General features: G+C 42.2%; 1 protein-coding gene across 1 annotated transcript in view; it reads right to left on the bottom strand.

The window, feature by feature from the left end:
- Window positions 1–2509: 2509 nt before the first annotated feature.
- The window catches only part of LOC145411150 (zwei Ig domain protein zig-8-like), a 74155-nt gene continuing 49982 nt past the window's right edge, over window positions 2510–26682 (bottom strand). Inside the window, exon 8 of the mRNA XM_080281205.1 lies at window positions 2510–2678. Coding sequence (XP_080137331.1) covers window positions 2510–2678 — 169 coding nt within the window. The remainder of the gene's footprint in view (window positions 2679–26682) is intronic.

Here is a 26682-nt window from a genome sequence, read left to right as displayed (position 1 = left end):
AGTGATTCTGTTGATCTTATATTGATCACCTTATGGGCATTTTCTTCATTGTATTGATATTTTGATGCCGATATTTTAGAATCAGTCACTTGAATATTATGAGTTTGAGATTGGTCCTGTACTAAGTCACAAATATGACAAAAAAGTTTATGTTCATCACATTAGTAACGTAGTCTTATAAATGCAGTATTAATGTATAAAAGTTTTACTAAGTCTAAAAAGGGAAAGAAAGCTACTAATTGATAACACAAGATCTCATTGCTTTTCAAAAATGTAACAAAGTCCAAAAAATCATTCATAAATTAACTAACTGGCAACTCTGTCCTGTATTATTGGTACCGGTAGCTAAGAAACCAAAATTATACTAAGTCCAAAAATTCACCCATCAAAATGGTAATTGGCAACTTTCAAGTCCAAGATGACAGCCATTTCTGTATTGGCATCTCAGTGGTATCTGAAAATTATACTAAGTCCCAAAATTCGCCCATAGAAATACTAGCTGGCAACTTTCAAATCCAAGATGGCTACCATTTTGAAAATATATTGGCATCAGAATTTCAGTATCTCTGCTTCCCAAAATTATACTAAGTCCCAAAATTGGCTCATGAAAGTAGTAGCTGGCAACTTATCAAGTGCAGAATGGCCGTGTGTGTGTGTGTGTTGAGGCTGTGAGTGCTCTTGGTACACATTGACCCATGATCTGTGCATGTAGCCCCCACACCCCTTTCCCCTTCCTCCCCCTCCCCAGTCCTAAGTCATGGGGAGGGGGGGGAATGGGAAAGGGGTGTGGGGGCTTTATTTTCATCCACTCCTATTTAATTAACACTTTCCTTTATTTTCAGCGTGTCTCCGGACACTCTTCCGATTATCAGATTAAAACGCTGCACCTGGTTACCTTAAACTCTGCAATCGACTTAGGCGATTTTTGACGGCCTTTTTTTCTCCATTTTTGGGCCAAAATTTGCAGTTTTTTTTTCCAAAAATGTCAATTTTTGCTTTTTTTTCAATTATTTTTCATAATTTGTAATTGTTTAAAAAAATTTTTTTTTTTTCCTTATGTTTTATTATGTCAACCTAAGTTTTTATTAGGCATGTTCTAAGTTAAAGAAATCTGTCAAGACAAGTTTTTATTATGCATGTTCTAAGTTTTAAAAATCCGTCAGACATAATTGTTTATTTTCCATGTTCAGAGTCAAAACCATTTGAAATGAAAGGTAGGGAAGAGATAAGTAAAAAACCTAAAAACAATTATTGTGTTTATTTTCCATATTAAAGTACATACAACAGTACAATATAAATGTACAATATCAATGTAACATATTGCAAGCACTGAAACACCACCAGAGTCTTGCCAGGGGGGGATGAAGCACCCATCTTGAAGCACCACCACCAGAGTCTTGCCAGGGGGTATGAAGCACCAGGGTCAGGAGGGCAGCAATACCTGTGGAGAGGAATTTCATTAGTTTAAAATCACCTTAGAGCTCAATAAATGATATCTATTGCCTTATGGTTTTAATATAACCTATACCTTTAATATATAACAAAGCATAGCTTAATATACGTTATCTTCCAACCTTGTTACAACAGCATTAAATATGGATTGATTTTAGGCCACAGTCTTACAAGTGAATCTCATAAATGACTTACAGTAACAGCAGCTTAAGGCAGAGTTTAAAAGGGAGGCTTTCACATGTTTGAACTGAACCAGTCAACTCCACTATTATGCATCCTGATCCCTATCCCCCCAAAAGAGGAAGGTAGACCAGGATAAACAGTACTCCAGCCTGCATTCTACAGAGTTCAAGTTCAGATGGTCTTTGGGCCACAAGAATTAAAGACAGCTAGTTTAAAGGCAAAGTAAATTGAAGTAACTCGCCTCAAGACTCAAGTGCCAGGTTGAGATGGAGCCTTGTGGTTTGGTGTAGAACGCCCTTGGAGTGCAGACTTCAGGTAGTTAGGTGCCTGGCAGTACAGTGATCAGGATGCCCCAGTTGTGTGATGGCCTTTCATTGATTCCATCCCCAAAGGTTCCTGGTGGTCTATCAGGATGCTTCAGTTGTGTGATTGCGTTGCATACTTTCTACCCCCAAGGGGGCCTGGTGTAGTGGTCAGGATGCCACAGGTCAGTGATGGCCTTGTATCTGTTCAGTCCCCATAGGTTCCTGGTGGTCTACTTGTCAGGATGCCCAAGACTCGAGTGATGGCCTTGCACAGATTCAGTCCCAATATACGCCTGGTGGTCTAGTGGTCAGGACACCCCAGATGAGTGATGGCCTTTCATAGGTTCTATCCCCATAGGAGCCTGGTGGTCTAGTGGTTATGATGCCCCAGACAGGGATGCCCTTCCATAGATTCCATTCCCATACGTACCTGGTGTAGTGGTCAGGATCCTCCAGTTGTCATGGCCTTGCATACGTTCCATGCCCAAGCTTCTAGTGGTTTAGTGGTCAGAATGCCTCGGGTGGGTTATGGCCGTGCATACATTCAGTCACCAAAGTTTCCTCATGGTCTAGAGGTTGAACGCCTCTGATTGAGCAACTCTGCAGAGGTATTCGAAGGAGCCTGGTGGTCTAGTTGTCAGGACGCCCCAGCAGAGTGACTGCCTCGTTGTCTGGTAGTTACAGCGTCGCAGCTGGAGTACTGGCCTTGCATATGTTCCATCTCCAAAGGTTCCTTGTCTGGCAGAACACCCTGATTGGAGTTACTGTCTTGCATTGGTCCGATTCCCAGGAAGTGACTGGAGCCGCTTCTACCATACCATCCTGGACAATGGGCAGGTCATCCACCCTTCAGTATATCTGACTCCAACAGCCTAGCGCCTGGTCCCTACACTTTGAAGGTGTACATGGGCAATCAGTCGCCACACCTGAGGAAATGAAGGTAGAAATTAGTTATGGAATAATACTGTGTTACCACATAACTATCATCACTTAAAGCTATCAGCACAGCAATCAATAAATGCACCGTACTGAGCCACCACTAAATAGTGCCCCCTCCCGCAGGGCCCAGTGCTCCCACCAGATCCACATGAGCCCACTAAGGCAGGGGAAGTTTCACTGAATTTATTCTTTGAAGATAAACCTTTGAAATAAACTGAAATCAGCACAATTCAAATCCCCTTCGGTACCAGAAACTTTAACCAAGTCTAATTTTTATAGTCTGGTGGCAACACGAATAAACTATACCCTGTTTGCTCTAATTTGGCCTAAAACTGCCATCTCTCCGTCTTGAATGCAGAGTTTGAATGGTAGATGTACACAACAGGTGCTGTAGAAAGGCAGTGGAGCAGCAAGAGTGCACCATTAAGCTACGTGAAATAAACTAGGAAACAAAGCTTTGGCAATGTCAAAGTGGAATGAGTGAAATGAGTGGACTCAGTTCATTTTTGGCTACCACTGCAAAGGCAACGCCACCTTACCATCAACGGGCTATAGAAGCCTAATCTAACCCTGCCAAATCAAAATCTAGAAAAACAAACCTTGATAAAGGAAGTCTAGATAATTTAAGTCAATTCTAGGTCAGTACACATGAAGACCCAGTCCACAGGATCCAATTAAAGTTTCCCGAGGAAAGTGGCGTAGTCACCTGGCTTCCTCAAATATATCTGGCCACCCCAGTGGCCACCATTGATTTTCTGGGGAATATACCTAGATCCCCATGAACATTATTCCTTGGGCCACCAAGTAAATGGGCTTGGCCACCCCGTGGCCACCCCTTTTTAACAGTTCGAGCTACGCCCCTGTCTGAGCTCAGTTGTAGAATCAGTCTCTAGTGTTTAATCAAAGAATGCATAAACTACTTTACGCAGCCTTCTTGAATGAAGTCATGGCAGTGTATAGAATCGAAGCATTGTCCAAAACTGGATCAAAGTATTTAACAAGCATTGTCTAGAATCTATTTAAAGCAATATTTAAAAGTTTATTGAACAGTAATCAATGCATCGGTCTTTATTAGAGTTCAAGACTCGAGCTATCGAGTGTAACTTAAGTAGTTTGAATTAAATCAGCACATATAAGCCAAATCACAAACAGATTCAAAGCTTCAGCTACACGACTAATCAATTGTTAGAAATCATCGGATATTCCATTCAATACTTCATTTACAAACTGATGGAGAACGTCTAGGGGGATAAACCCACGCTTCTAAAGCCCAACTAAAATTGTCTGGAGTTAACTAGAACTTACTATACCGACAAAATGATACACAATCTAGTATTGTGCCTTATTTTACGCAGCTCAGTGGCAGTAAAGAAAGAAAACAGTCCACATTAACACTTCCTGACTGGTAGATTTGCATTAATCGCTATAACTGCACTCAAGTTGAAAGGATGGCAACTTTGGGTCAAGTAGCAGTGTATAGTAAATTCACGTGTTAAGTGAAGGAAACAACCACTTAGTTTCTATCTATCTATCTATTGCCAGACGCCTCAATCTCTTTTGGGGTGGCCACAAACAAATCGCCTCCAAGTCGCCCTGTCCCCCGCCATTTCACTGCCCTGCTCCCAACTCACACCCCCTTCTCATATACCTCTCCATCCCATCCCTCCATCTCATCCTCGGCCTCCCCCTCCCTCTTCCCCCCTCCACCTCGCTCACATACACTCTCTTCGTCAGTCTTTCACCCTCCATCCTCTCCATATGGCCAAACCACCTCTGTGTTCCTCATAACTCTTCCTATCGCATCCACATCCACACCACAACGCTCCTTTATATCCTCATTCGTCAGCCTGTCTCTCCATGTGACTCCACAGGCTCCTCTTAAATAACTCATTTCCACTGCTCTCACTCTTGACTTGTGTCTCTCCAACAACGTCCAAGCTTCACTTCCGTACGTTAGAGTTGGTATCACAATACTGTCATGTAGTAACTTTTTCACTACCATGCTCACATCCCTGTTTCTTATCACTGCTTTCAAGGAACCAGCAACCTTTCTTCCCTGCTGTACCCTTTCAAGCACTTCACCCTCCAAACCTCCATCCTTACTCATAACACTACCCAAGTACTTAAACGTACTCACATTTTCCAATTCCTCACCATCCAACAGTTTCAAGGACTGAATAAGCTTAAGGAATCTAAAATAAAAAGTGTCTAAATTCTTAATACCTTACGATTTTACGCCACTTCAGGCTGTCGTGTTAGTATTTAATGGATGCAAACTGTCGATATTAAGAAGTTAAATGTACAATAAGTACTTTTATTTCCTTCCCCTACCCTGCCCCTTTCCCTGTTTGATTCGTTGAGGTTTAAAAGTGACCTGTTAGACAAATATGCAAACTATTACCCACAGATGAACGATATGACACTCTGCCCAAAATATTTCAATCTTGCCATGAAACAACAGGCATCAAGAGTCTCTGCAACGTTTCAGTAGTCGCTTGTACAGGATGCTGCTCTTCTCAATATCGACAAAGTTTCCATAAACTCACCGAGAAGCACTAGGGAGATAAACAGGCGGAAGTAGGGGGTCTTGAAGGGGGAAGAGACGATCCAAGCGGCACAGCTGAAAAATTATTAAGAGGCAGGCGAAAAGGTTCCCCCCTTCATTACCTCGCACCAGCACCCTAACTCCATCTGTCCCCTCATGATGTACTATTGCCGGCATTTGAGACTTTGAAGCACCTCTCTTTAGCTTACGAGATTTCTAAGCACCTCTCCCTAGTATATGAAACTTTGAAGCACCTCTCTTTCTAGTATATGAAGCCTTAAAACATCTCTCCATAGTAAATGAGTCGCCTAAGCATTTCAGTCTACCACATGAGACTTCTAAGCGACCCTCTAAACAACCTTCCCTACCATATGAAATTCCTAAGCACTGGGCCCTGGTATATTTAGCTTTGAAGCACCTCTGTCTAGTATGTGAGGCTATCAAGGACCTCTTACTAGTACATGAGGCTTCGAATCATTTCTCCCACACCATCTATTGAACATATTACACCTTAAAATTCGCTTATGTGTCATTCTCACTGTTATGTCCCCAAAGGTCGCATAGAAGAGGACAGTGAGGTGTAACGTGGAGAATAAATCCTTAAGGAAAAGGTCTTATGGACTCTCAAAACAATTACAATAATAATAACAACAACAGCTGCTACTACCACTACTGCTATTAGTAATATTACTACCACTACTACTACTACTGCTACTACTACTACTACTACTGCTACTACTACTACTACTACTACTACTACTACAAGTATAGTGCGTTTACTTCACCTAACAAAGATCCCCCAACCCCTTCAAGCTCGGTTGAAGGCCAGGTGTAACCAGAATGGAGGGTTGATTTGACTAGTAACCAAGGAGACTTCGTACCTCATAACAAAGGCTCCAAGAATTTAATGCCCAGTTCCCTCAGATGAAAATAAATTGACTCTACAGCGATATATAATTTTCTTAGCACTTCTTCGTGACTAGCAACATATATTATGATCAATGTCCTATAACAAATCAGTAGTCAGTATGTAGAGCCTTTGTTATGAGGTAATTATGAGTCTCCTTGGTTATTAGGCAAATCAGTGCTCCAGTCTGGCTATCAATCAGACTCCCTTCACTATCTGAGAGGGCTGCAAAGGGACGCCTTCACGTGGTGGCAATGATACGAGCAAATGTTGATTTCGGCTGTTTTTTTTTTTTTTTTTTTTTTTTTTTTTTTTTTTTTTGAGGGAAGAATCTTGAGGGATTCTGGCCTTTGATTCCTTCTTCCTTGAATAAAAAAAAAAAAATGGTTGGATTCACTGCCTCTTTACACCCTAAATTAACCCCATTCACTGCCTTCACGTGGTGGCACTGATGTAACTGGGTAGAACCACTGCTTTTTTGTATAAACATCCTTCAATTACTTCCCCATCCCCCAGAAGGAGGATGGTGGACTGCAGGAGGAGGGCAGTTAAGCCTCTTGTCCACCGGGTTCACGTCCAGAGGAGCCAGCAAAAAGAAGAACAAGAAGAAGGGGAGAATAAGGCACCAGTCACAAAGAAGTGCTGTGGAAAGGACGTAGAGCCATAGTACTGTCTTATTATGCCACTGAGCTACGTAAAATAAGCAGCAAAGGGACGAAAATCTGCACCATGTAAAGATAAAACAATTATAGTCCTTTCACCTTAACTTGGCCCAGATTTTCGTCCTTTTGCAGCTCATTTCACGTAGCTCAGTGGCAGAGTGAGATTATCGCACGTCTCTATATCCTTTCCCTAGCACTTATTCGTTACTAGCATTATATATTCTAGTGTCACTCTACTGTTACGACTCAGCATTCAAGATGGAGGGATGACCATTTTAGACCAAATAAAAGTAAAAAAAGAAGTACATGTTGGTAAAATCACGCTTGTATAACCTGGCCATTCTTCAGCATGGTTATATTGGTGCCACCACGTGACGAGGTCCCTCTTCAGCACCTTATTACTGGTCTGTCGCACTTTCTTCCGCTGGTGGTGAAGGAGGACCCCTTGGTGTGGTTGCGCCTAGACAACCGGGATGCTGAACTGCCAGGTTACACAAACGTTCCTCATCTCATTCTCTGTTCCCCCTAAAAAGGATGGTGGACTGCAGGAGAAGGACAGTTTCAGCCTTCAGTCCACGGGTTTTCACGTTTCTGGTGGCTCAAAGGTAAGAATGCCCCAGTAAATGTGAAAAATTGTGAATAGGTGCCATCCCCAAGTGGTGACTGGAGGTTCATCGACCGTGAAATGCATTCAAGAAAGTAATGTGGTCATCTGCCCTTAAATATACTGGACTACGGTAGCCTAACCTCGGGCCCCTACCCTTTGAAGCATGTAAAATGGGTTTACCTGTTGCCAATTACTTATTAAACGCAGGAAAGTCTTCTAAAAAGATACAGGTTATGTGATTGCGTGGAAATCATGGAAAGGAGAGAGCCAGATTGTAATTACCGAGTGATTATTGCAATATACGGTTACAGTGACTCCTGGCCAGGTTCAGGTACCATATGGACGGATATATTGCAGTTATCTGTGGTTCTATAACCTATCCTGCTTAAATAATCCAATATTCACATTCATAATGCGCGCTGAATTCTCTGTCCAAAAATTGATAACAAGGAAAATTAGTAACACGTCATTTATTTATCAAAGAGCATCCATTACCAGGTTAAGTTAAAGAAATTTATACAAAATCAAGGAAAATCTAGTATTATAGGGGGAATGTTCATCGTCTGGATCAGACGAGGTTAAATAGAAATCCCTGGCGGCATCGTTACGTCTTCCTCCTTAGCTTCGCGACGCCTTGGGGACATCGTCTTGGTGCACCGCCTGCCGTATTTCCCCCGAATTTAAGGTATTGTGAGCGTGTCTAACAGTTCTTTCTAGGATTCTGCCGCTTTTTTGTGAATGAGAGATTATTATGACGCCTTTAGAGTTGATGGAAATGATTTATTTAAGCCAGTAATTAGGGGAAGTGTGAGACGCTCTCAGCAACGTTTATAAATATCGCGTAAGCCTGAGTTGCCCCAAAGGCTCCCCCTATTTTAGACCATTCTAATCATTATTTCCCAGTTTTCTAGAGTTTCACGCCCATATTGTGCATCAGAGATTTGTTTTGGCGCCTGGAGTTGACGGAAATCAATGCATTAAGGCAAGAAAACAGGAATTTTGGGTCGCTTGGCTATTTAAACTTTCGAGGACGGTTGGCCATTTAATTTTTGAAACGCTCTGTCACTCAGCATTTCTTGAGACTTCTTTCCAAGTTTTCACCTATTTCAAGTCGTTTGGAGACATTTCCAACCATTTTTCTTGAGTTTTGCGCCGGTGTTTTACATTATAGATTATTTTAGTTCCTTTCAGCTGGTAGAGATATGTAAAATATACGTAAGTGAAGTTTGAGGAATTGTGCAAAGCTTGGGTCTTCATAAAAGTTCTTCATCCTAATTTGTCCACTGGCTTCATCTGTTTTGAGTATTGCTTTGAATTATTTCATAGTTCAACGGATTTACTGTATGTTACATTATAGATTACTTTCGTGCCTTGTTGTTGGCGTAAATAAATGCAGATAAATATGAATATAAATGGAAACAAACTTGGAGAAATTCTGAATCGCATGAGGCATTTATTAAAAATCTTGAGCCTGATATGTCCACAAGTTTCCCCTGTTTGGAGGTATTGGTAATCTAGTTTTAGGGGCATTACTAGAAATACCGTCCTCATATTTCTTCTCACCTTTCTATGATTAGTCTAAGTTATTTACAAAAGAATAGCCATGTAGGAACCAAACCTAACCCAACCTGACTTAACCCAACATAATCCTAACCCAGCTTAATCAGACCTAACCTAAATTATTGATAAGTATTGTATAAATTCCCTGGTGATTTTCAGGACTGTTTAAAAAAGGTTTCAATTTTTACATAGGGTAAGCAAAAAAACTAACGCCAGTATTACAAAGGGAACATATTTAAAAAGTTATAATGGATAAATGATAACAGGAACATAAGTGGAAAAATAAGAAAGTAAACAGGAAAATAGGAAGTAAATATTGATTAAGATTAAATGAGAAAATAACAGGATAATAATATGCTGAATTGAGAACAGATAATGAGTAAAGGAGAGACAGGAAAATGTTAAGTAAAGATGAGCTGAGAATAAAGACGAAGTGAGAATATAAAGGAGAAAAGGGTAAGTAAAGATTAGCGGAGAATATGATAGATATAGAGGAAAAAGAGGAAAAAGTAGGCAGAACAAGACAAGCTCAATAAAAACCTCTTTTGGTAATGCCCCTAAACTGGAATCCCCCCCTGAGGCATTCTGATTTCTTTTCTATTATTTTTTAACTTTGTGTCTTCAGTATATAGGTTATTTTTAGCACTGAAGGTAAGTTTTGGTATAGAAATTCATTAGGCTATAGCACTGAAGGAAGGATGAGACTGAAGGGTTCGTAATCCTTCCTAATTAGTGATTTAATCTGAATAGCACACCTCAGTATCTTTCAGTATGTTCATATGAGAAAGTTAAGGGGTAATGGGGAAAATAAGGAGCTAAGGAAAAGAGGCTAAGGACTAATTTTCAAAGTTGTGGTGTAGTCTGGAAAATGAATCGCCAAGGAAGAAGGACTTAAGTTGTCATTGAGAAATTTAAGGGGTAGTGTGGAGAATCAGTTGCTAAGGAAGAAGATCCTAGAAGTCATTGAGAAGGTTAATAGGTAGTATGGAAAATAAGCTGTTAAGGAAGAGGATCTAAGGAGTCAGTGAGAAGGTTAATGGGTAGTAGGGGAAATAAAACGCTAAGGAAGAGGAACTGAGTCAATGAGAAGGTTAATTGGTAGTACCTTTATGGGTTTACCTGCCAACCCACAAAGGTAATCATTATGTGCCAACCCGCAAAAGATGGATTGACACCCGAGTCGCGTGATGAACCCTGGTGCAAACGGGCAGGCAGCTTGGCAGTCAGCGATGCCAACCACCCAGCCTCTTGCACACCTGTTTAAAATACCGTCATTCTCTTTCAGTCTTTTTCCTTTCCTTACTGCTTGAGACATATCAAATGCAGGTTTTGTGGGTTCAGCTGCCTGGTGGTGTGTGTTGAATGTTTTTGTTTGAGATATGCAATGTATATATATGTATGTACACTATTAATTTATGTATGCATGTTTGTATTATCCATGGTATGCTTTGAGGTATGCATTGTATGTGTTTGTGTATATGTATGTGTATGTATGTATATTGGTATATATGTATATACTCTATGTATATGCATGGTTGTACAGTATGTACTTGTGATGTATGTAAGTGTGAGAGAGGCATGTTTCATGAATGAAAGGCACGTGTGTGTGTGTGTATGTGTGTGTGTTTGTGTGTGTGTGTGTGTGTGTGTGTGTGTGTGACATGTAGGGTATGGTTGTAAGGTATGGCGTTATTTAAGGCGTAGGTGCTTGTGTAAGGTATGTATGTATCTGTGTGCAAGGTTGTGTGTTTGTTTATTTATGTGTTTGTATTTGTATGTATGTGTATGTGTGTGTATGTACTTTATGTGTTTGTATGTGTGTATGTATATGTACGGTGTGTGTTTCTATGTGTGTATTTAGCTTATCATTTAGCTTACCAAGGCCACCGCAAAGCTGGTCTCGATGAGATGGTCGGTTCAGGATCGGGGCAGTAAGCCTGCGCTGGTTTATATATAGCCCCCTACTTGCCTAAATAGTGGGTCAGTTTTGGCCTTAAAACTGTTCACTGTATCGGCCATTATTGCTTCGCTTGTCAGATAATTCCACTCGTCCACCACTCTACTTGAAAAGCAGAATTTCCTCACATTAAGTCGTGTATGTGTGTGTTGATGTGTATGTTTGTGTATGTGTGTATGTATGTTTTTATGTGAAAGTATATACTGTATGTGTGAGTGTGTAGAGGCAAGACATGCAGGGTATGTTTATAAGGTATGTGTGTATTATGTAAGGGTAGGTGCTTGTGTAAGACATGTATGTGTATATGTATGCAAGATTGTGTATGTATGTATGTATGTGTGTACGTATGTGTGTGTTTATGTGTGTGTGTATGTGTTTGTGTATGCATGTATGTGTGTGCATGTGTGTATGTGGGTATGTGTATGTATGTGTGTGTGCATGTTTGTGTTTATGTGTGTGTACACTATGTGAATCTGTGTGTGTGTGTGTGTGTGTGTGTGTGTGTGTGTGTGTGTGTGTGTGTAAGGCGTATAGGATTGTATAATTGGGATGTGTTTATCTAAGACACGTATAAATGTAAGACGTGTATCTGTAGGCAGGATCTGTGCGTGGGTGGGTGGGTACTTGCGTGAAATGGGACTGGTGGAGAGAGAGAGAGAGAGAGAGAGAGAGAGAGAGAGAGAGAGGAAAACACTAAATTACATGCGTCCTTCCATAAACCCTGGCAAGCACACACACCTTGCTAACTCTTCACAGGCCTATTTTAAGTTCCTGTGACCGCTTCGGAGCCACTGTTAACTAGCGATTTATTGTGCACATAGTACCTTAATGTGAACTTTTATGCCATTGATGCCCCTGTCGATATTAAAGATTTGTAAATAACGTGCAAGAAAATTTTATGCTGTGGTATGGATAATTAATCGCTAAGGAAGAGATGCCGTGGAGCCTCTTGTGCCATCTAGAATCTGATCCCGTTGTAGGCTTCGGAGCACCTGTCACTAAGCGATTTAGTCTTTGTATTTCACCTCAACATACCTTTTTATGTTAGACGATAATGTTAAGGGGAAATAAACTGGGCATTAGCCTACTCTTGCTACTACCACTCGCTTTTGTTTAGTTTAAGAGAGCAGCCTGTACTCTCCATAGCACTTATTCGTGACTAGCATCACTCTCTACCTCTCACTGTGGCCCAGATCCATTCCATAGATCACTTTTTGACTATCATCCCATACTAACAGCTGTCCTCTTTTTGCACTTGCTATAACCACACGCTTTTATTTGGTCTAGGAGAGCAGTCTATACACGCCACAGCACTACTTCGTGACTAGCATCATTTTACAGCTCACCATGGCCCACATCCATTTCGTAGCACTTCATCGTGACTAGCACCATATTCTATAGTATTTCACCTTAACTTGGCCCATATCCATTTCACAGAACTTCTTCGTGACCAGCATCATTCTGTAGCTCTGACCGTGGTCCAGATCCATTCCACAGCACTTCTTCGTGACTGGCACCATATTCTAGTGTTAATCCACTGTTACGAGAGGGAGAAATGGCAGTTTTAGGCCAATTTGAAGTGAAAGGAGTGTACTTAAGTAGGACTTACTGAAAGGCTACCCCTTCAATACGATGACCTGTTTCCTTATTTCTCTCTCTCTCTCTCTCTCTCTCTCTCTCTCTCTCTCTCTCTCTCTCAGACACATTTGCTGTCCACACTGCACCTAGACTCGCACTTTTATCTCCTTATGCCCTCTGATATTGAAATTAATTTGTATCAATAATATACAAGAGGAGACTGATGTAATTGTGAGGAGTAAGTCGCAAGGGAAACAGTGCCACGTAATGTTAAGCTGAAGAAAAATCGTCTGGAGTCAGCAAGAATGAGATAAAATATACATGATTGGTTTGAAGGACTCTCTGAAGGCTGTGGCCCCCTAACACCTCTTAAGCGATTTATTTGCTTATTACACCTTGCCTATGGATAAAATTACCCGGAAATAGCGATAATGAAATAGTGACGTCATCAAATAGTAATCACGTTATCTAACAATGACGTCATCGAATATTAATGACGTCATCGAATAGTAATGACGTCAATCGAAAAGTAATGACCGTCGAAGAGTAGTGACGTCATGGTAAAGATGTTTAGATACGTATTCAAACTGGCATTGATTTCCCAGCACCTCTTCCCTACCGATTTATTCTGGGTCTTACATATTAACAACCTCTTCTATGTTGCGTCTATAATTCTGATATCGAAATACTTTGCATCTTCATCGTACTTGAGGATACTGAGGTGAACTGTGTAGAATGAGTCTCCATGGAATAATTGCTACGAAATTTTAGAGGCATTGAGAATATAATTAGAAGGGTTAGGTGGAGCCTTCCTTAACCCCTTCACTACATTAATTGGTTTTTCACCTGATAGATTTTCAACTTCTTCCCAGTTTCGATTGGAGGGTTGATTTGAGTAGTAACCAAGGAGACTCATTCCTGTATCATATAACTAAGGCTTCTTGAATATTGTACGTTGTGAAAGTGGCCCAGTTCCATCAGGTGAAAAACTAAACGACTATAAAAGGTTAATAAAAAATATGACTGCTTATGTTGATTTATGGATTTAATTTTGTATAGTTAAACACGATTATACTTTCATGTCATGTATTTATGTATCATGTATTTATTTTTGCCTATATATGTATGTCTATTTATTTATGTATATCTGTTTATTTATGTCATCGTCATCATCTGGCCTTCCCCTCTTCATTATCAGCATTATGCGAGCGTCATATCCACATCTGCCGTCCAGCATCCTCATCCTGTAATCGTTTTCCTCATTATCACCAACATCAGGACATTAGGATTTCAGTCTATCACCACAAACACCACATCCACACCACCACCACTACCACCACACCCACACCACCACCACCATTACCACATCTACACCACCACCATTGCCACCACACCTACACCACCACTATTGCCACCACATCCATACCACCACCACACCCACTCCACCACCACACCCACACCACCACCACACCTGCATCACCTCCACAGCCACCACACCCACACCACCACCTCACCTACACCTCTACCACACCCACACTACCACCACATCCACACCACCACCACATCCACCACACCCACACCACCACCACATCCACACCACCACCACCACATCCACCACACCTACACCATCACCACACCCACGCCACCACCACATCCACACCACCACCACACCCACGTCACCGCCACATCCACACCACCACACCTACACCACCACCACACCCACATTACCACCACACCCACACCACCACCCCCACACCACCACCACCACCACACCTACACCACCACCACACCCACACTACCACCACACCCACACTACCACCACAGCCACCACACCCACACCACCACCACATTCACCACACCTACACCACCACCACCACACCCCCACCACCACACCTACACCTACACCACCACCACATCCACGACACCCACACCACCACCACATCCACAACACCCACACCACCACCACATCCACAACACCCACACCACCACCACGACACCCACTCCATCACCACATCCACGACACCCACACCACCACCATTCCCACACCACCATTATATCCACATCCCCACCAGCATCTCCACTATCATCATGCCTTACCACCCACCACTACCACTGTCATCACATTCCCACCAGCACCACCACCATCCTCACCCCCACCACATCACCATCATCATACCTCCATCACCACACCCCTCAACCATCACCACCACCACACCCCCCTCCCCCGTCAATACCACCACACCCCCCTCCCACCCACGTCCACCACCACCACCACCATACCCCACTTCAGAAGAGGACCTTCAGCCTGTAGTCCATCAGGTTCACATTTCAGGTAAATCTAGGTCCAACAGTTTAGACAGTGGGATTCATTTAAACAAGAAAATATAATCTGAAGATTTTTATTTTTTGTAGGCTACACATCCAGGAAGTATGAAAAGGGAGGGGAGGCAGGAGCAGCAGAGAGTGGGGGAAGCGGAAGAAAACAGTAAAGAGGGTAGAAGGTAAGTAAGGGTGGTGGATGGGGGATCGGAGAGGAGAAAGAGTGGGGTAAAGGAAAGGGGGAGGGGGGAGTAGGAAAGAGTAGGGGTGGAGAGAGGTGGGGATAGGAAAGGGAGAGGGAAGAGTAGGGGTGGAGAGGGAGGGGGATAAGAAAGGGGAAGGGTCTTCCCTTCCCCTTTCATGTCCTCAACGCTCTCCATCCCTACTCTTCCTTCTCCTTTCCTATCCCCCTCCCTCTCTCCACCCCTACTCTTTCCTTCCCCTTTTCTATCCCCCACCCTCTCTTCACCCGTACTCTTCCCTTCCCCTTTCCTATCCCCCACCCTCTCTTCACCCCTACAAGAGTAGGGGTGGAGAAAGGGTGGGGGATACGAAAGGGGAAGCGAAGAGTAGGGGTGGAGAGGGAGGGGGATAGGAAAATGGAAGGGAAGACCCTTCCCCATTCCTTTCCCCCTCCCTCTCTCCACTCCTACTCTTGTAGGGGTAGAGAGGGAGGGGGATAGGAAAGGGGAAGGGTCTTCCCTTCCCTATCTCCCTTTCTCCACCCCTACAGTAGGGGTGAAGGAGGGGGATAGGAAAGGGGAAGGGAAGACCCTTCCCTATCTCCCTCTCCACTCCTACAGTAGGGGTGGAGAGGGAGGGGGATAGGAAAGGGGAAGGGTCTTCCCTTCCCTATTCCTATCCCCCCACCCCTACTCTTGTAGGGGTGGAGAGGGAGGGGGAAAGGGAAGACCCCCTTTCCTTTCCCCCTCCCTCTCCACCCCTACAAGAGTAAAGGTGGAGAAAGGGGAAAGGAAGACCCTTCCCCTTTCCTATCCCCCCACCCCTACTCTTGTAGGGGTGGAGAGGGAGGGGGATAGGAAAGGGGAAGGGAAGATCCTTCCTCTTTCCTATCCCCCCCCCACCCCTACAAAAGCAGGGGTAGGGGGATAGGAAAGGGGGTCTTCCCTTCCCTATCCCCCTAACCCCTACTCTTGTAGGGGTGGAGAGAGGGAGGGGGATAGGAAAGACCCTTCCCCATCCCCTACTCTTGTAGGGGTGGAGGATAGGAAAGGGGAAGGGAAAGAGTAGGGGTGGAAAGAAAGGGGAGGGGTGGAGAGCAGGGGGGTATAGGAATGAGGGAAGGAAAAGTAGGGGTGGGGAGAGCAAAGGATAGGAAAGGAGAGGAGAGTAGGGGTGGAGAGATGGGGGGGAACAGGAAAAGGGAAGGGAAGAATAGGGGGTGGAGAGAGAGAGAGGAGGGACAGGAAAGGGGGAAGGAGGGGGGTAGGGAGAGGGGGGATAGAAAAGGAGGAGGGAAGAGTATGGGTGGAGAGAGGGGGGGGAGAGAAAAAGGGAGGGAGGAGTAGGGGTGGAGGGAAAGGGGGAAGGAGGGAGGTAGGAAGAGAGAGGGAAAGGAAAGGAGGAGGGAAGAGTAGGGGTTGAGAGGGGGGGGATAGGAAAAGTGAAAAGAGTAGAGGTGGAGAGAGGAAAGAGGAAGGGAAGAGGGGGGTAAAGAGAGGAGCAGGAAAAGGGGAGAGATGGAAAGAGGGGGGCGATAGGAAAGCGGGAGGGAAGAGTTGGAGTGGAGAGATAGGTGGATGAAGAAAGGGGATAGGAGGAATAGAGATCAGAAAGACAGAGAAGGGAAATGAGAGAGAGAGAGAGAGAGAGAGAGGAATGAAGAAGGAAGGGGAGGAAAAAGGAAAGGGGGAGGGGAAAAAAAGAACACAGGGAAGATGGGTGTAGGAAAGAGGAAGGTGAGAGAATGGAAAGATAGAGAAGGGAAATATGAGGGGAAAAGAAGGAGGAGAGGAAAAATGATAAGGGAGGAGAGAAAAGGGACAGTGGGAAGATGGGTGTAGGAAGTAGGAAGGTGAGACAAGGGAAAGACCCGAGGGGAGAGAGGGTGGGGAAGTAGGATGAGGAGGAAGAGGGAAAGAAGAGGAAGGTGAGAAGAGAAGAGAAAGGAGAGGAAAGGGGGAAGAGATGGGAAAGGAGAGGAAGGGACAAAGAGAAGGGAAAGAAGAGGGAGGGGGGAAGGGAGACGAATGGGGGGAAGAGAAGGGAAGGGAGAAGAAAAGGGGTGGAAGAGAAGGGAAAGGAAAGCAAAGGGGGAAGGGAAGGGAAATGAAAGGAAAGGGGGGGGAAGGGAAGGGAAATGAGAGGAAGGGAGAGAAGAGAAGGGAAATGAGAGGAAGGGGGGAAGAGAAGGGAAGGGAGAGGAAATGGGTAAGAGAAGGGAAAGAAGAGGAAGGGGGAAGAGACGGGAGAGGAAAGGGGTAAGGGAAAGGAAAGGAATGGAGGGAATAGAAGGGAGTAAAGGAAAGGGGGAAGAGAAGGGAGAAGAGAAAAGGGGAAAGAGAAGGAAGAAGAGGAAAGGGGAAAGAGAAGTGAGAAGAGGAAAGGGGAAAGAGAAAGGAGAGGAAAGGGGAAGGAAAGGAAGAGAGGAAAGGGGAAGAGATGAGAGAAGAGAGGAAAGGGTAAGAAGAGGGCAAAAAGGGAAAGAGAAGGGAAAGCAGGAAAGAGGGAAGAGAAGGAAGAAGACAGGAAAGGGAGAAAGGAATTGTTAGAGGAGATGGGGGGAAGGATGGGAAAGGTAAAGGGAGATGGGAGAGTGAGAGAGAACAGGATGGGGAAGGAAAGAGATGGAGGAGAGAGAGGGGAAGGAAGAATGGCAGAGATGGTGGAAGGAGTTAGACATAGGAAGAGGACAGAGAACAGGATGGAGAAGGAAACAGGAGAGGAAAGGGGAAGAATGACTGGGATGAAGGGAGGGGTCTGAGAAAGGGAAAGGTGAGAGAAAGAGAGGGGGAAGGAAGAAGTGAAGGAAAGAGCAAAGGGGAGAGATTGAACAGGTAAAAGTCAGGGGGGAGAAAATAGACAGAACACATTTATTATTACAAATATAATCATATTCAAAACCTCATTTTCCCACCTAAACATGTGGTAGGGTCCAGAGTCCAGAAACCACGGAAAAAAGAATGAATAAAAAACATTTCTACATCGTAACATAAATGAGGCACTCCATACCAAACCAGAACAGGCATTAGTTATGCAAAAACAAAGATTTCGCACAAAGGGGCTAAGGAAGTTCTTTTATTTTGCAGGGTGAGAAGCTGTAAAGAGGGCAGCTGCAGCCTTCAGTCAACCAGGTTATGTCCAGATGAACCTGGGGCCACACCAACAAGATACTCAACACTGACTGGCATACTGGTACAAAATCAAAGTTCAACATCCATATCTTCATGTCTATTTTATCAACTAAATAAAGAGGAAAAAAATGCAGTTTTGTTTATTTCAAACAACCCATGAATATGAACCCACCCACTTTTTCTGACATTTTCATTGATATCAAGTGAAAAACACTTATTCTTTACCAATGACTTATGTAAACCCGATCTCTACTAAAATTAACAATGCTTACTACAAAATCAGAGCAAAGTTCAACATCCATATCTTCATGTCTATTTCAACAACTAAACAGAGGGAAAAAAATGCAGTTTTATTTCAAACAACCCATGAATATGAACCCACCCACTTTTTCTGACACCTTCATTGATATCGTGAAAAATACGTATGCTTTACCAATGACATAAGTAAACCCGATCTCTGCTAAAATTAACAATGCTTACTACAAATTTTTTTTTCTCTCTCCTCTCTTGTTTAAGAATCCTACTTTATCCCATTATTAGGTGGGAATACAGGTCAGGATGATGGTGATGTAATTTTTCTGACAGGTGTTGGAGAGCGTGTCTAACATGATATTAACTATACAGGCGGTAGAGAATGAAGGTGAGGAGAGACGGGGAGAGAGAGGAGAGACGATGATGAGAGAGGCAGGTGAAAAGAAGGAAGGAGAGTGAGAAGAGAGGAGAGAAGGAAAGAGAGAGAGCAAAGAGGGTGAGAGTAGAGGATGAGTGGAGAGAAGAAGGAAAGTGAGAGGAGGGAAGGAGGGCAAGAAATGGGTAAGAGGAAATGGACAATTGTTGACTGCAGAAGGGCAACAACAGCCATCTGTACACCAGTTTCATAAGTCCAGTGCACCCTACTGATCAGAATCTAAGTTCACCATCATCATCATTATCCTGCTTTTTTATTCTTTTTTTTATTACCCCCCCCCCACCTGTGGCTTAAAAGAGGGCAATGACTAAAAATGTTTGAGAATCCCACCCAATCTCCTAACCTTAAATAACCTGGACAATGCCAGCCTAGCCTCAAGTCATACTTCAAATGAGGCAATACAGTGACTGATTATTTACTGATTTTAACAGCATTTTCACCATTTTCACAGTAGTGGCACTTGCTCTGGTCTGGTATTGTGCACTTCAAATATACACATAGTTATATGCAAAATACACCATGATCACAGTACTGCACACACAAAAATTATAACATTTATGTACAAAACATTTCACTGAACTGTACACCGAGAACACTCTAATCTCAAATTTATGACGGGGTTCCCAAACTTGGGAATAAGCATTCCAGACACAAGGGAAGGGGGTGTGTGAGGTGGAGGAAGGGCTGCCAAATGCAGAGGACAGAGCATTGTGGAGGCAGTTTGTTTTTGGTGACCCCATTATGAATTAAGGAATCTGGTAATAGATGGAAGTCAAAGCTATTTCAGAGGTACACCAATGATCTTTTAAAAATTAAATATGTTGCTAATGTCATCATTGGTTTATTGTAACCATGTTTCTACAGTTCTTATTGTTTAAAAAAGCTCCAATGTGTTTGCATGTGTTGGCCTTGGTCACCTATTGGCAGCTCTCCATGCTGTGTGATCACTGGCAACCTCCCTATTCAGTTCTTTATCCCTGCGGTCACACTGTACGGCCTCAACCCCTCGTTTTCGGTCTGCCTCTTGCAACCCTATCCCCGACATTCACATCTCTCCTTCCACACCAAACTGTAAACTTGCTCCATTTAAATTTTGAATATACACACAAGGTTTCTTTTCTTTTCTTTTTCTTGACCATTAATATCTTAGTGGTCAGTAATAGTGTGGCACTGGAGAGAGATGCCTTTATGTACTGGTACTGACATAACTGGGAGGCTTTGCTGCCCAGTTATATTAATGGGGAGGAGGTGGGGGGGAGTAACGCAAATGATCAGAAAACTAACACAAGTCTAATGACAATCAACACATAATTCACAATAAATATATACAAAATGTTTTAACCTCTTGAGATCAGCTGTTCTCCATGCTAGTATACTCTCAACACTATCAGGCAATTTTATTCCACTTACATAAAGAAAGGGTGTATTAAGGCTAAGTCTAACTCCTCCAATTTGAAAAGACAGTCCAAGCCTTGGGTTTCCCCCCCACCCAAGTCCTAAACCAACCCAAATGAGTCCAAAAACAAGCTTCCAGTTAACCTAAACCCACAAATAGCTTTAAAACAAGCTAAACTAAGCCTAAAAGCAATTAGTAACTCACTGAAACCCGAGATACAATGCGATACACATAGATGCAATACCCCAGGATAGAGATGGGGGTAGAATACCACCCTACCCAGCCTAACAATGGCCAAACCCCGGTATAACGATGATTTTTTTTTTAAACCAATTTTTATTATATTTTAGACTTAAATTTTGTGTTTAGGTCGATTTGTAAACTGTCTTTAGACTCAGAGTAACGTAGTCATATGTGGGGTGAACATTGTCATTTTGGGATACAGTTTACTAAGTTCAATTTTTTCTATACTTATTTATGATAATTTCCAGATTTTCTTTTTGGGTTTGGGTGAGTTATAAATGACTTTTAGGTTTGGTTTAGCTTGTTTTAAACTATTTGGGGGTTTAGGTTAGCTAGAAATTTGCTTTTGGGCTCATTTGGGTGGGTTTCGGACTTGGTTGGCAGGGACACCCAAGGCTTGAAAATGCATTCCAATAATCTGGTAGGTACTTAACAGTAAAACCAATTCAGTAATATTAATTTATCACTCCACATATAAATATATTAATTCCTCAGTAATTACCGATTTTTGTGAAGAAATGTCTTCATTTATGAGTGCGATAATTCTGATAAAAAAGTGATACTTTTAACGTGTCAGGTATGATAATATGGGTTTGGGAATCTGGCATGGCTGCTCAGCTGACGACAACCAGGCCTGCTTCCCACCTCCAACACAACATTACCACCTATAGATGAGTTTTATGCATGTTTTTTACGTTTAATTAACGTACAGTCATGTTATCTGCAGACTATTTGCTCTTTCAGATTGCTTTCTCTACAGTTCAGTAATATAGATAAGTTTATTGCGTTTGGTATCGTATATTTTAGCTTGAAAACTTGCCTTTGATGCGGTCCTTGAACCCAACCAATATTTTACCATTAGTTACGTGTTTCATTAGATGAGAATTCATCATACGACTATGCTAAATGGTGCCTAACTGCTCAAATCTTCGGGACCTCCCTGTACCTTACATGTTAAATCTACCCCAAGATACAACCCTGCCTAGAGACGGGCTTTTACTTAACCAATTGCATCATAAAATGGGTATGCCTGTATACCACTTAAATATACAAATACACACATATACAAATACATATGCATACAAATACATATACATCCTTCTATATAAATATTATACAGCACAAGGAGTCCCCACCGTAAGAAAGGGATGTTTAAAAACTGTTATGCAACTGGTGCTGTAAACTGAGAGACACAGGCAAATCAGCTTTATAGGCAGAAATGGTAGCTTAATGTGGACTTTGTAAGGAAATTTTAATTGTAAGAGTAACAACAGTACTACAATTATACGATGATGGTATAATCTTAACCCTTTGGTAGCAAATTGCCTACTTTTTATTATATTTCAATTACAGGGCATTTACTCTAACCTGACAAAGATCTCTAACCCTTATCTGAATTGATGGCCATGTGCTGTCTGAGTCTGATTCCAGGGCTCATTGACCAGTAACCAAGGAAGGAAGGTGGACTGCAGAAGGATAATTTTACCCAGCAGTCCATAGGGTTCATGTGCACATTAGCCTGGGACCAAAATGACATCCATCATCATCATCATCATCATCATCAGCAGCAGCACCACCACCACCACCACCACCCTGATTCCTCATAGTAATCCATAAACAGGCAATAACAGAATCATCTCCAGGCAACTATACCCTCATGTACAGTCTCTCTCAATCACATAAAATGAAACACTAAGTAAGGAATTGCGATCAGCCTTGCACAATATAATTCACTCAGTAATAAAACACTCAAGAAAAATACATTACCCAAAGGAGTACCCTATGAGGAAATGGTTAGGCCTGTCAGGTGAGGTCAGGATTCCAGGAGCTTGGTGTGTGAATGAGTGTCTGGACCATTTTGGTGGGGACACTACTGACAGTCCTCCCACTTTCATATATACCTGTGTGGATGGGCAGGTCTGTGAGGTGTAATGTTTGGGCTATCTCACTGGGTGTGCTGTGGATGGCTCTCATACTTGCTTATTTTTCCTTCTTTTTTGGATCATGCGTTACTGCAAAAAAATATACATAAATTAACAAAAAATTTATGCACTAATATAAAGGGGACAAAAGACAAAGCAATAAGTAAACAAGTGAGACAAAGATCAGGCAATAATGAAAACATATTGACAAAAATATTAAGTACAGTAAACCCTCGATATAACGAACCCCAGTATTGCGAAATTCGGATATAGCAAACGGCCAAATCACAACCGAACTTCCCCCGGATTTTGCTAACAAAGCAGGGCTCTTGCTAACTGCCGATGGTTGCGAGCCATTTGGCTCCTAAGGTTTCAGATTTTTGAGCCAAATAAATTTTTAGTAGCCAAACTGACTAAGAGCCGAAATATTTTATGAGCAGTAAATATATTTATTTACACACTGTGATGATTAGAATCGTATAATTTTTAAACATTCACAACGGCGACAGGGAAAGACTTACTAATTGATCACAACGTGCTTTTTGTTCGTTAAAGTGAGATTTACTTATTATGCAGTTCAATGGGTTTTGAAGTGGATGTATTTTTCTCCTCGCCAAAAGGCGCCTTGCATGTAAATTCTGTTCACCGAAGGGAAAAAATACTCGCATATGCGAGCTGTGGCTTGCCAAACAAGAGCCCTGCAAAGGTTGTTAAATGTGGAGGAAGTTCGGGAATCAGCCCACGGTGACAACAGCATCCCTTCCTGGCACAGCAAGTGTACTTCAACAGCATCCCTTCCTGGCACAGCAAGTGTACTTCAACAGCATCCCTTCCTGGCACAGTAAGTGTATTGTAACAGTACTACATTATACTGTATTCTTATTATACTGTAGGTACCGGTATTGTATTTATATGCACAATTTCATACAGTATTGTATTTACATGTACTTCATAAACCATTGAATTCTCCATGTAAAACTTCACAGAGAAATTTTAGGTTATGTCTGAGCAAGTACGACCGAATGGCTCCCCTTATATAGTGAACTAAGTTTGGTAATCCCTCGGAAATACCGAACCCCTTGTATATAGCGACCCACCCCTCTCCCCAATAAGTTCATTATATCGAGAGTTTACTGTATACTGCATATATATATATATATATATATATATATATACACAGTATATATAGATATATATAAAGGACTATTATAAAAAGATGCCAATAAAATGATCAAACATTAGGGTACATAAATAAAAGTGAACTAAATTATCAAACATTAAAGAATAAACAATACAGTGGCCAATACTGTCAGACATTAAAAAAGTTTGAAAATATCCAGCAATTAGGCTACAAAAATAAATAAATAACAATAATGATAATAATGAAAAGAGCAAGCATAAAATCCAGGGATGTGTGCATGCAAAATGCTACTTTCAATGAAACACATTTCTGGTAAAAAAAAAAAAAAAAAAATCACTTTATCCCCTCTGGAGTGTAGGGGCCCAGGGTTAGGCTACCACAGTCCAGAATATTTAAAGGCAGTGGGTAAGAGATCAACCTATGCCCTTGGTTGCATTTACGTATTGTTTATTTGTTCGTTAAGTTTATAAAGGCTCCAATGTGCTTGAATGTGTTGGCCTTGGTCACCTAACGGCAGCTTTCCATGCAGCTCAATCTCTGGCAGACTTCCTACTCAGTCCCTCATCCCTGAAGTCACACACTATGACCTTGCTCCAGATCTTTTTCGGTCCACCTCTGGTAAACCTACCCCCGACGTTCACACTTCTCAGTTTCCGCACTCAGCTGTCATCTTCCACCCTCTCCACCGGCCCAAACCATCCCATCACAACACCAATACACTCCAGTCCCATGATATGAAAGCTCTGGGATTTGAACTGCAGCATGTAGGTCACAGTAAGTTTTGACCCAAACTCTACCACCAGGCCACCAGATATTTTAGAATTTCCAACTTTCAATGACTCAAATGCATTTTGAAATGAAAAGAATGTTAATATACCAGTAACATAATAAAACATGCAACTTTTAAAACTGAAACAGTTTCAAATAATAAGGTCTAACTGCACCATCAAAACTAAAAACATTAAGGCAAAATCTCAGTAACTTATTAACCAAACAACTTTAATAACTCAATTTTAATCAATCATTTCCTGTGGCACCCTCGGGGATGCATAGGGCCTCGATGAACTCACACCACCACATCCTATCTTGTGCTAACTCCTCAAGATCTCCCCAACACTCATCTCCAGCTTCCCGTCTCATTGTCCTCACCCACGTCTCTTTTGGCCTTCCTCTACCTCTCCTACCAAGTGCCACCCACCCTGGTGTACCTCGTACTATTCCCTGTCTCCTATACACATGTCCTAGCCACTTCCATCGTGAGAACCTAACATATTCATCGATTAAAGCAAAAAAAAAAAAAAAGAATACGTATGCTTAGATTTTCTAAAGGTCGAGTTGACCCGAATCTTGTTTGCGGAGACCAAAAGCACTAAACATGAGACCTCTGGGTGTATGGAGCTGAAGAGAACAGCATCCAGTCCACTGGGAGTTACTGTGCATGCCACCAAGGATGCCATGTGAGGAAAAATAATCATCAGTCATCATCATTATTATCACCTGTCATAACCACCATGAGCGTGTCCAGTACTTCGTTACCACCATTGCCATCTCCATCATTATTATTTCTGCCAACAGCATCACCACTATCACTATCATCAACTGCTTCACCACCACTATCATCACCATCACCATCCGTGTCCCTGTGCCGCTATAAAACGTAGAGAAGAAGAGTATCTGAACCCACCTTCTAATCAGCCTATGTAAACATTCTCACCGGCTCCAGCATCCACCAGCGCCATCAATTCTTTCACCCCTTTCCTTCTTCATTTTTCTTTTCTTCGTCTATTTCTACTTTTCGGTCACGCCTTGGCATTTCATCGTCTTCACATTCAGCATCCTTACCATGAAAAGCCACACTATTAACAAGAATATTGAGATAATCGTACTGCCGCTATTTTACGTCCTCCTCTCCGACTGCAGTTGCCAACTCTGAATTTTGCGAAGGTTGCTAATTTTCGCTCTATATTGCTACAATTTAATTAAAACAACGGCTCCAGAAATTCTCTTAAAATAGTGTTAATATATCTAGAATATACCAAAAACTTTGTAAGAAATTCTAAACTATCGATAAATTTTTTTGTCGCTTGACTTTAAAAAATGGGGATTAAGTAAAAGTGTGTATATATCAAAGCGAGAGGTAGCGAAGAAAGCCACACCTCCTCATCGGCGAATTCTGATACCATATGTCAGTATCTTCTTGTATGTTACTGATGCAAACTATGTCGATATTAAAACGAAATAATAACATGGCAAGGAATGCTAAGGTGTATTGTGCAAGATACTTAGCGCAAAGGAGATAATACTTCCGGCCTACTCCGGAACCATTTCTCAAGGAAATTCCGGCCGAGGTACTTAGAAGTTTTTCTCCGATTTTAACCAAACTTTGGTGAAGTGGTTGTGGGTGATCTACTGAAGAAACCTGTCGCTTTTTATAACAATCGATGAAAGGAAAAGGTCAGAGGGCAAGATTTAAATTCAAGATCACAGAACATGGTCAAAGTTCAGTCTAAGTTGCATTGTGACCTTAACCTTTGGTCTGTTGTGCTAAAAAGGGACAGGTGTTCACATTCGATGACCCTCAACCCTTACACCAAGACTGGTTAAAATAAGATAAAAACTAAGAGTTATCTCGGCCCGAACTACCGTAAGAACAGTTCGGGTCGACTTGTGTGTGTGTGTGTGTGTGTGTGTGTGTGTGTGTTCTTACCTTACCTACTTGTTCTTACCTAATTGTATCTTTGCAGGAATGAGTCAAGCTCGTACTGTCCCGTGTCTTAGACCATATTTATCGTACATATCCTTAAATTTGTGAATTGTTTTGGCACACTATTTCATTCGGTAGTGCATTCCACTGATCAATTGCTCTATTTGGGAAAATAAATTTCCTTACATGTTTATCACCTCTCCTTTTATGCAGTTTTTTGCAGTGTCCTCTTGCTGATGCTTCCCCATACGTTAAGTAAT

This window comes from Coenobita brevimanus, chromosome 88, assembly GCF_032717465.1.
Source record: "Coenobita brevimanus isolate Jiangsu-jjx chromosome 88, ASM3271746v2, whole genome shotgun sequence".
Lineage (NCBI taxonomy): Eukaryota > Metazoa > Arthropoda > Malacostraca > Decapoda > Coenobitidae > Coenobita > Coenobita brevimanus.
Note: the sequence above shows the minus strand (reverse complement) of the source record. Positions and strands in the feature narration are given on the sequence as shown.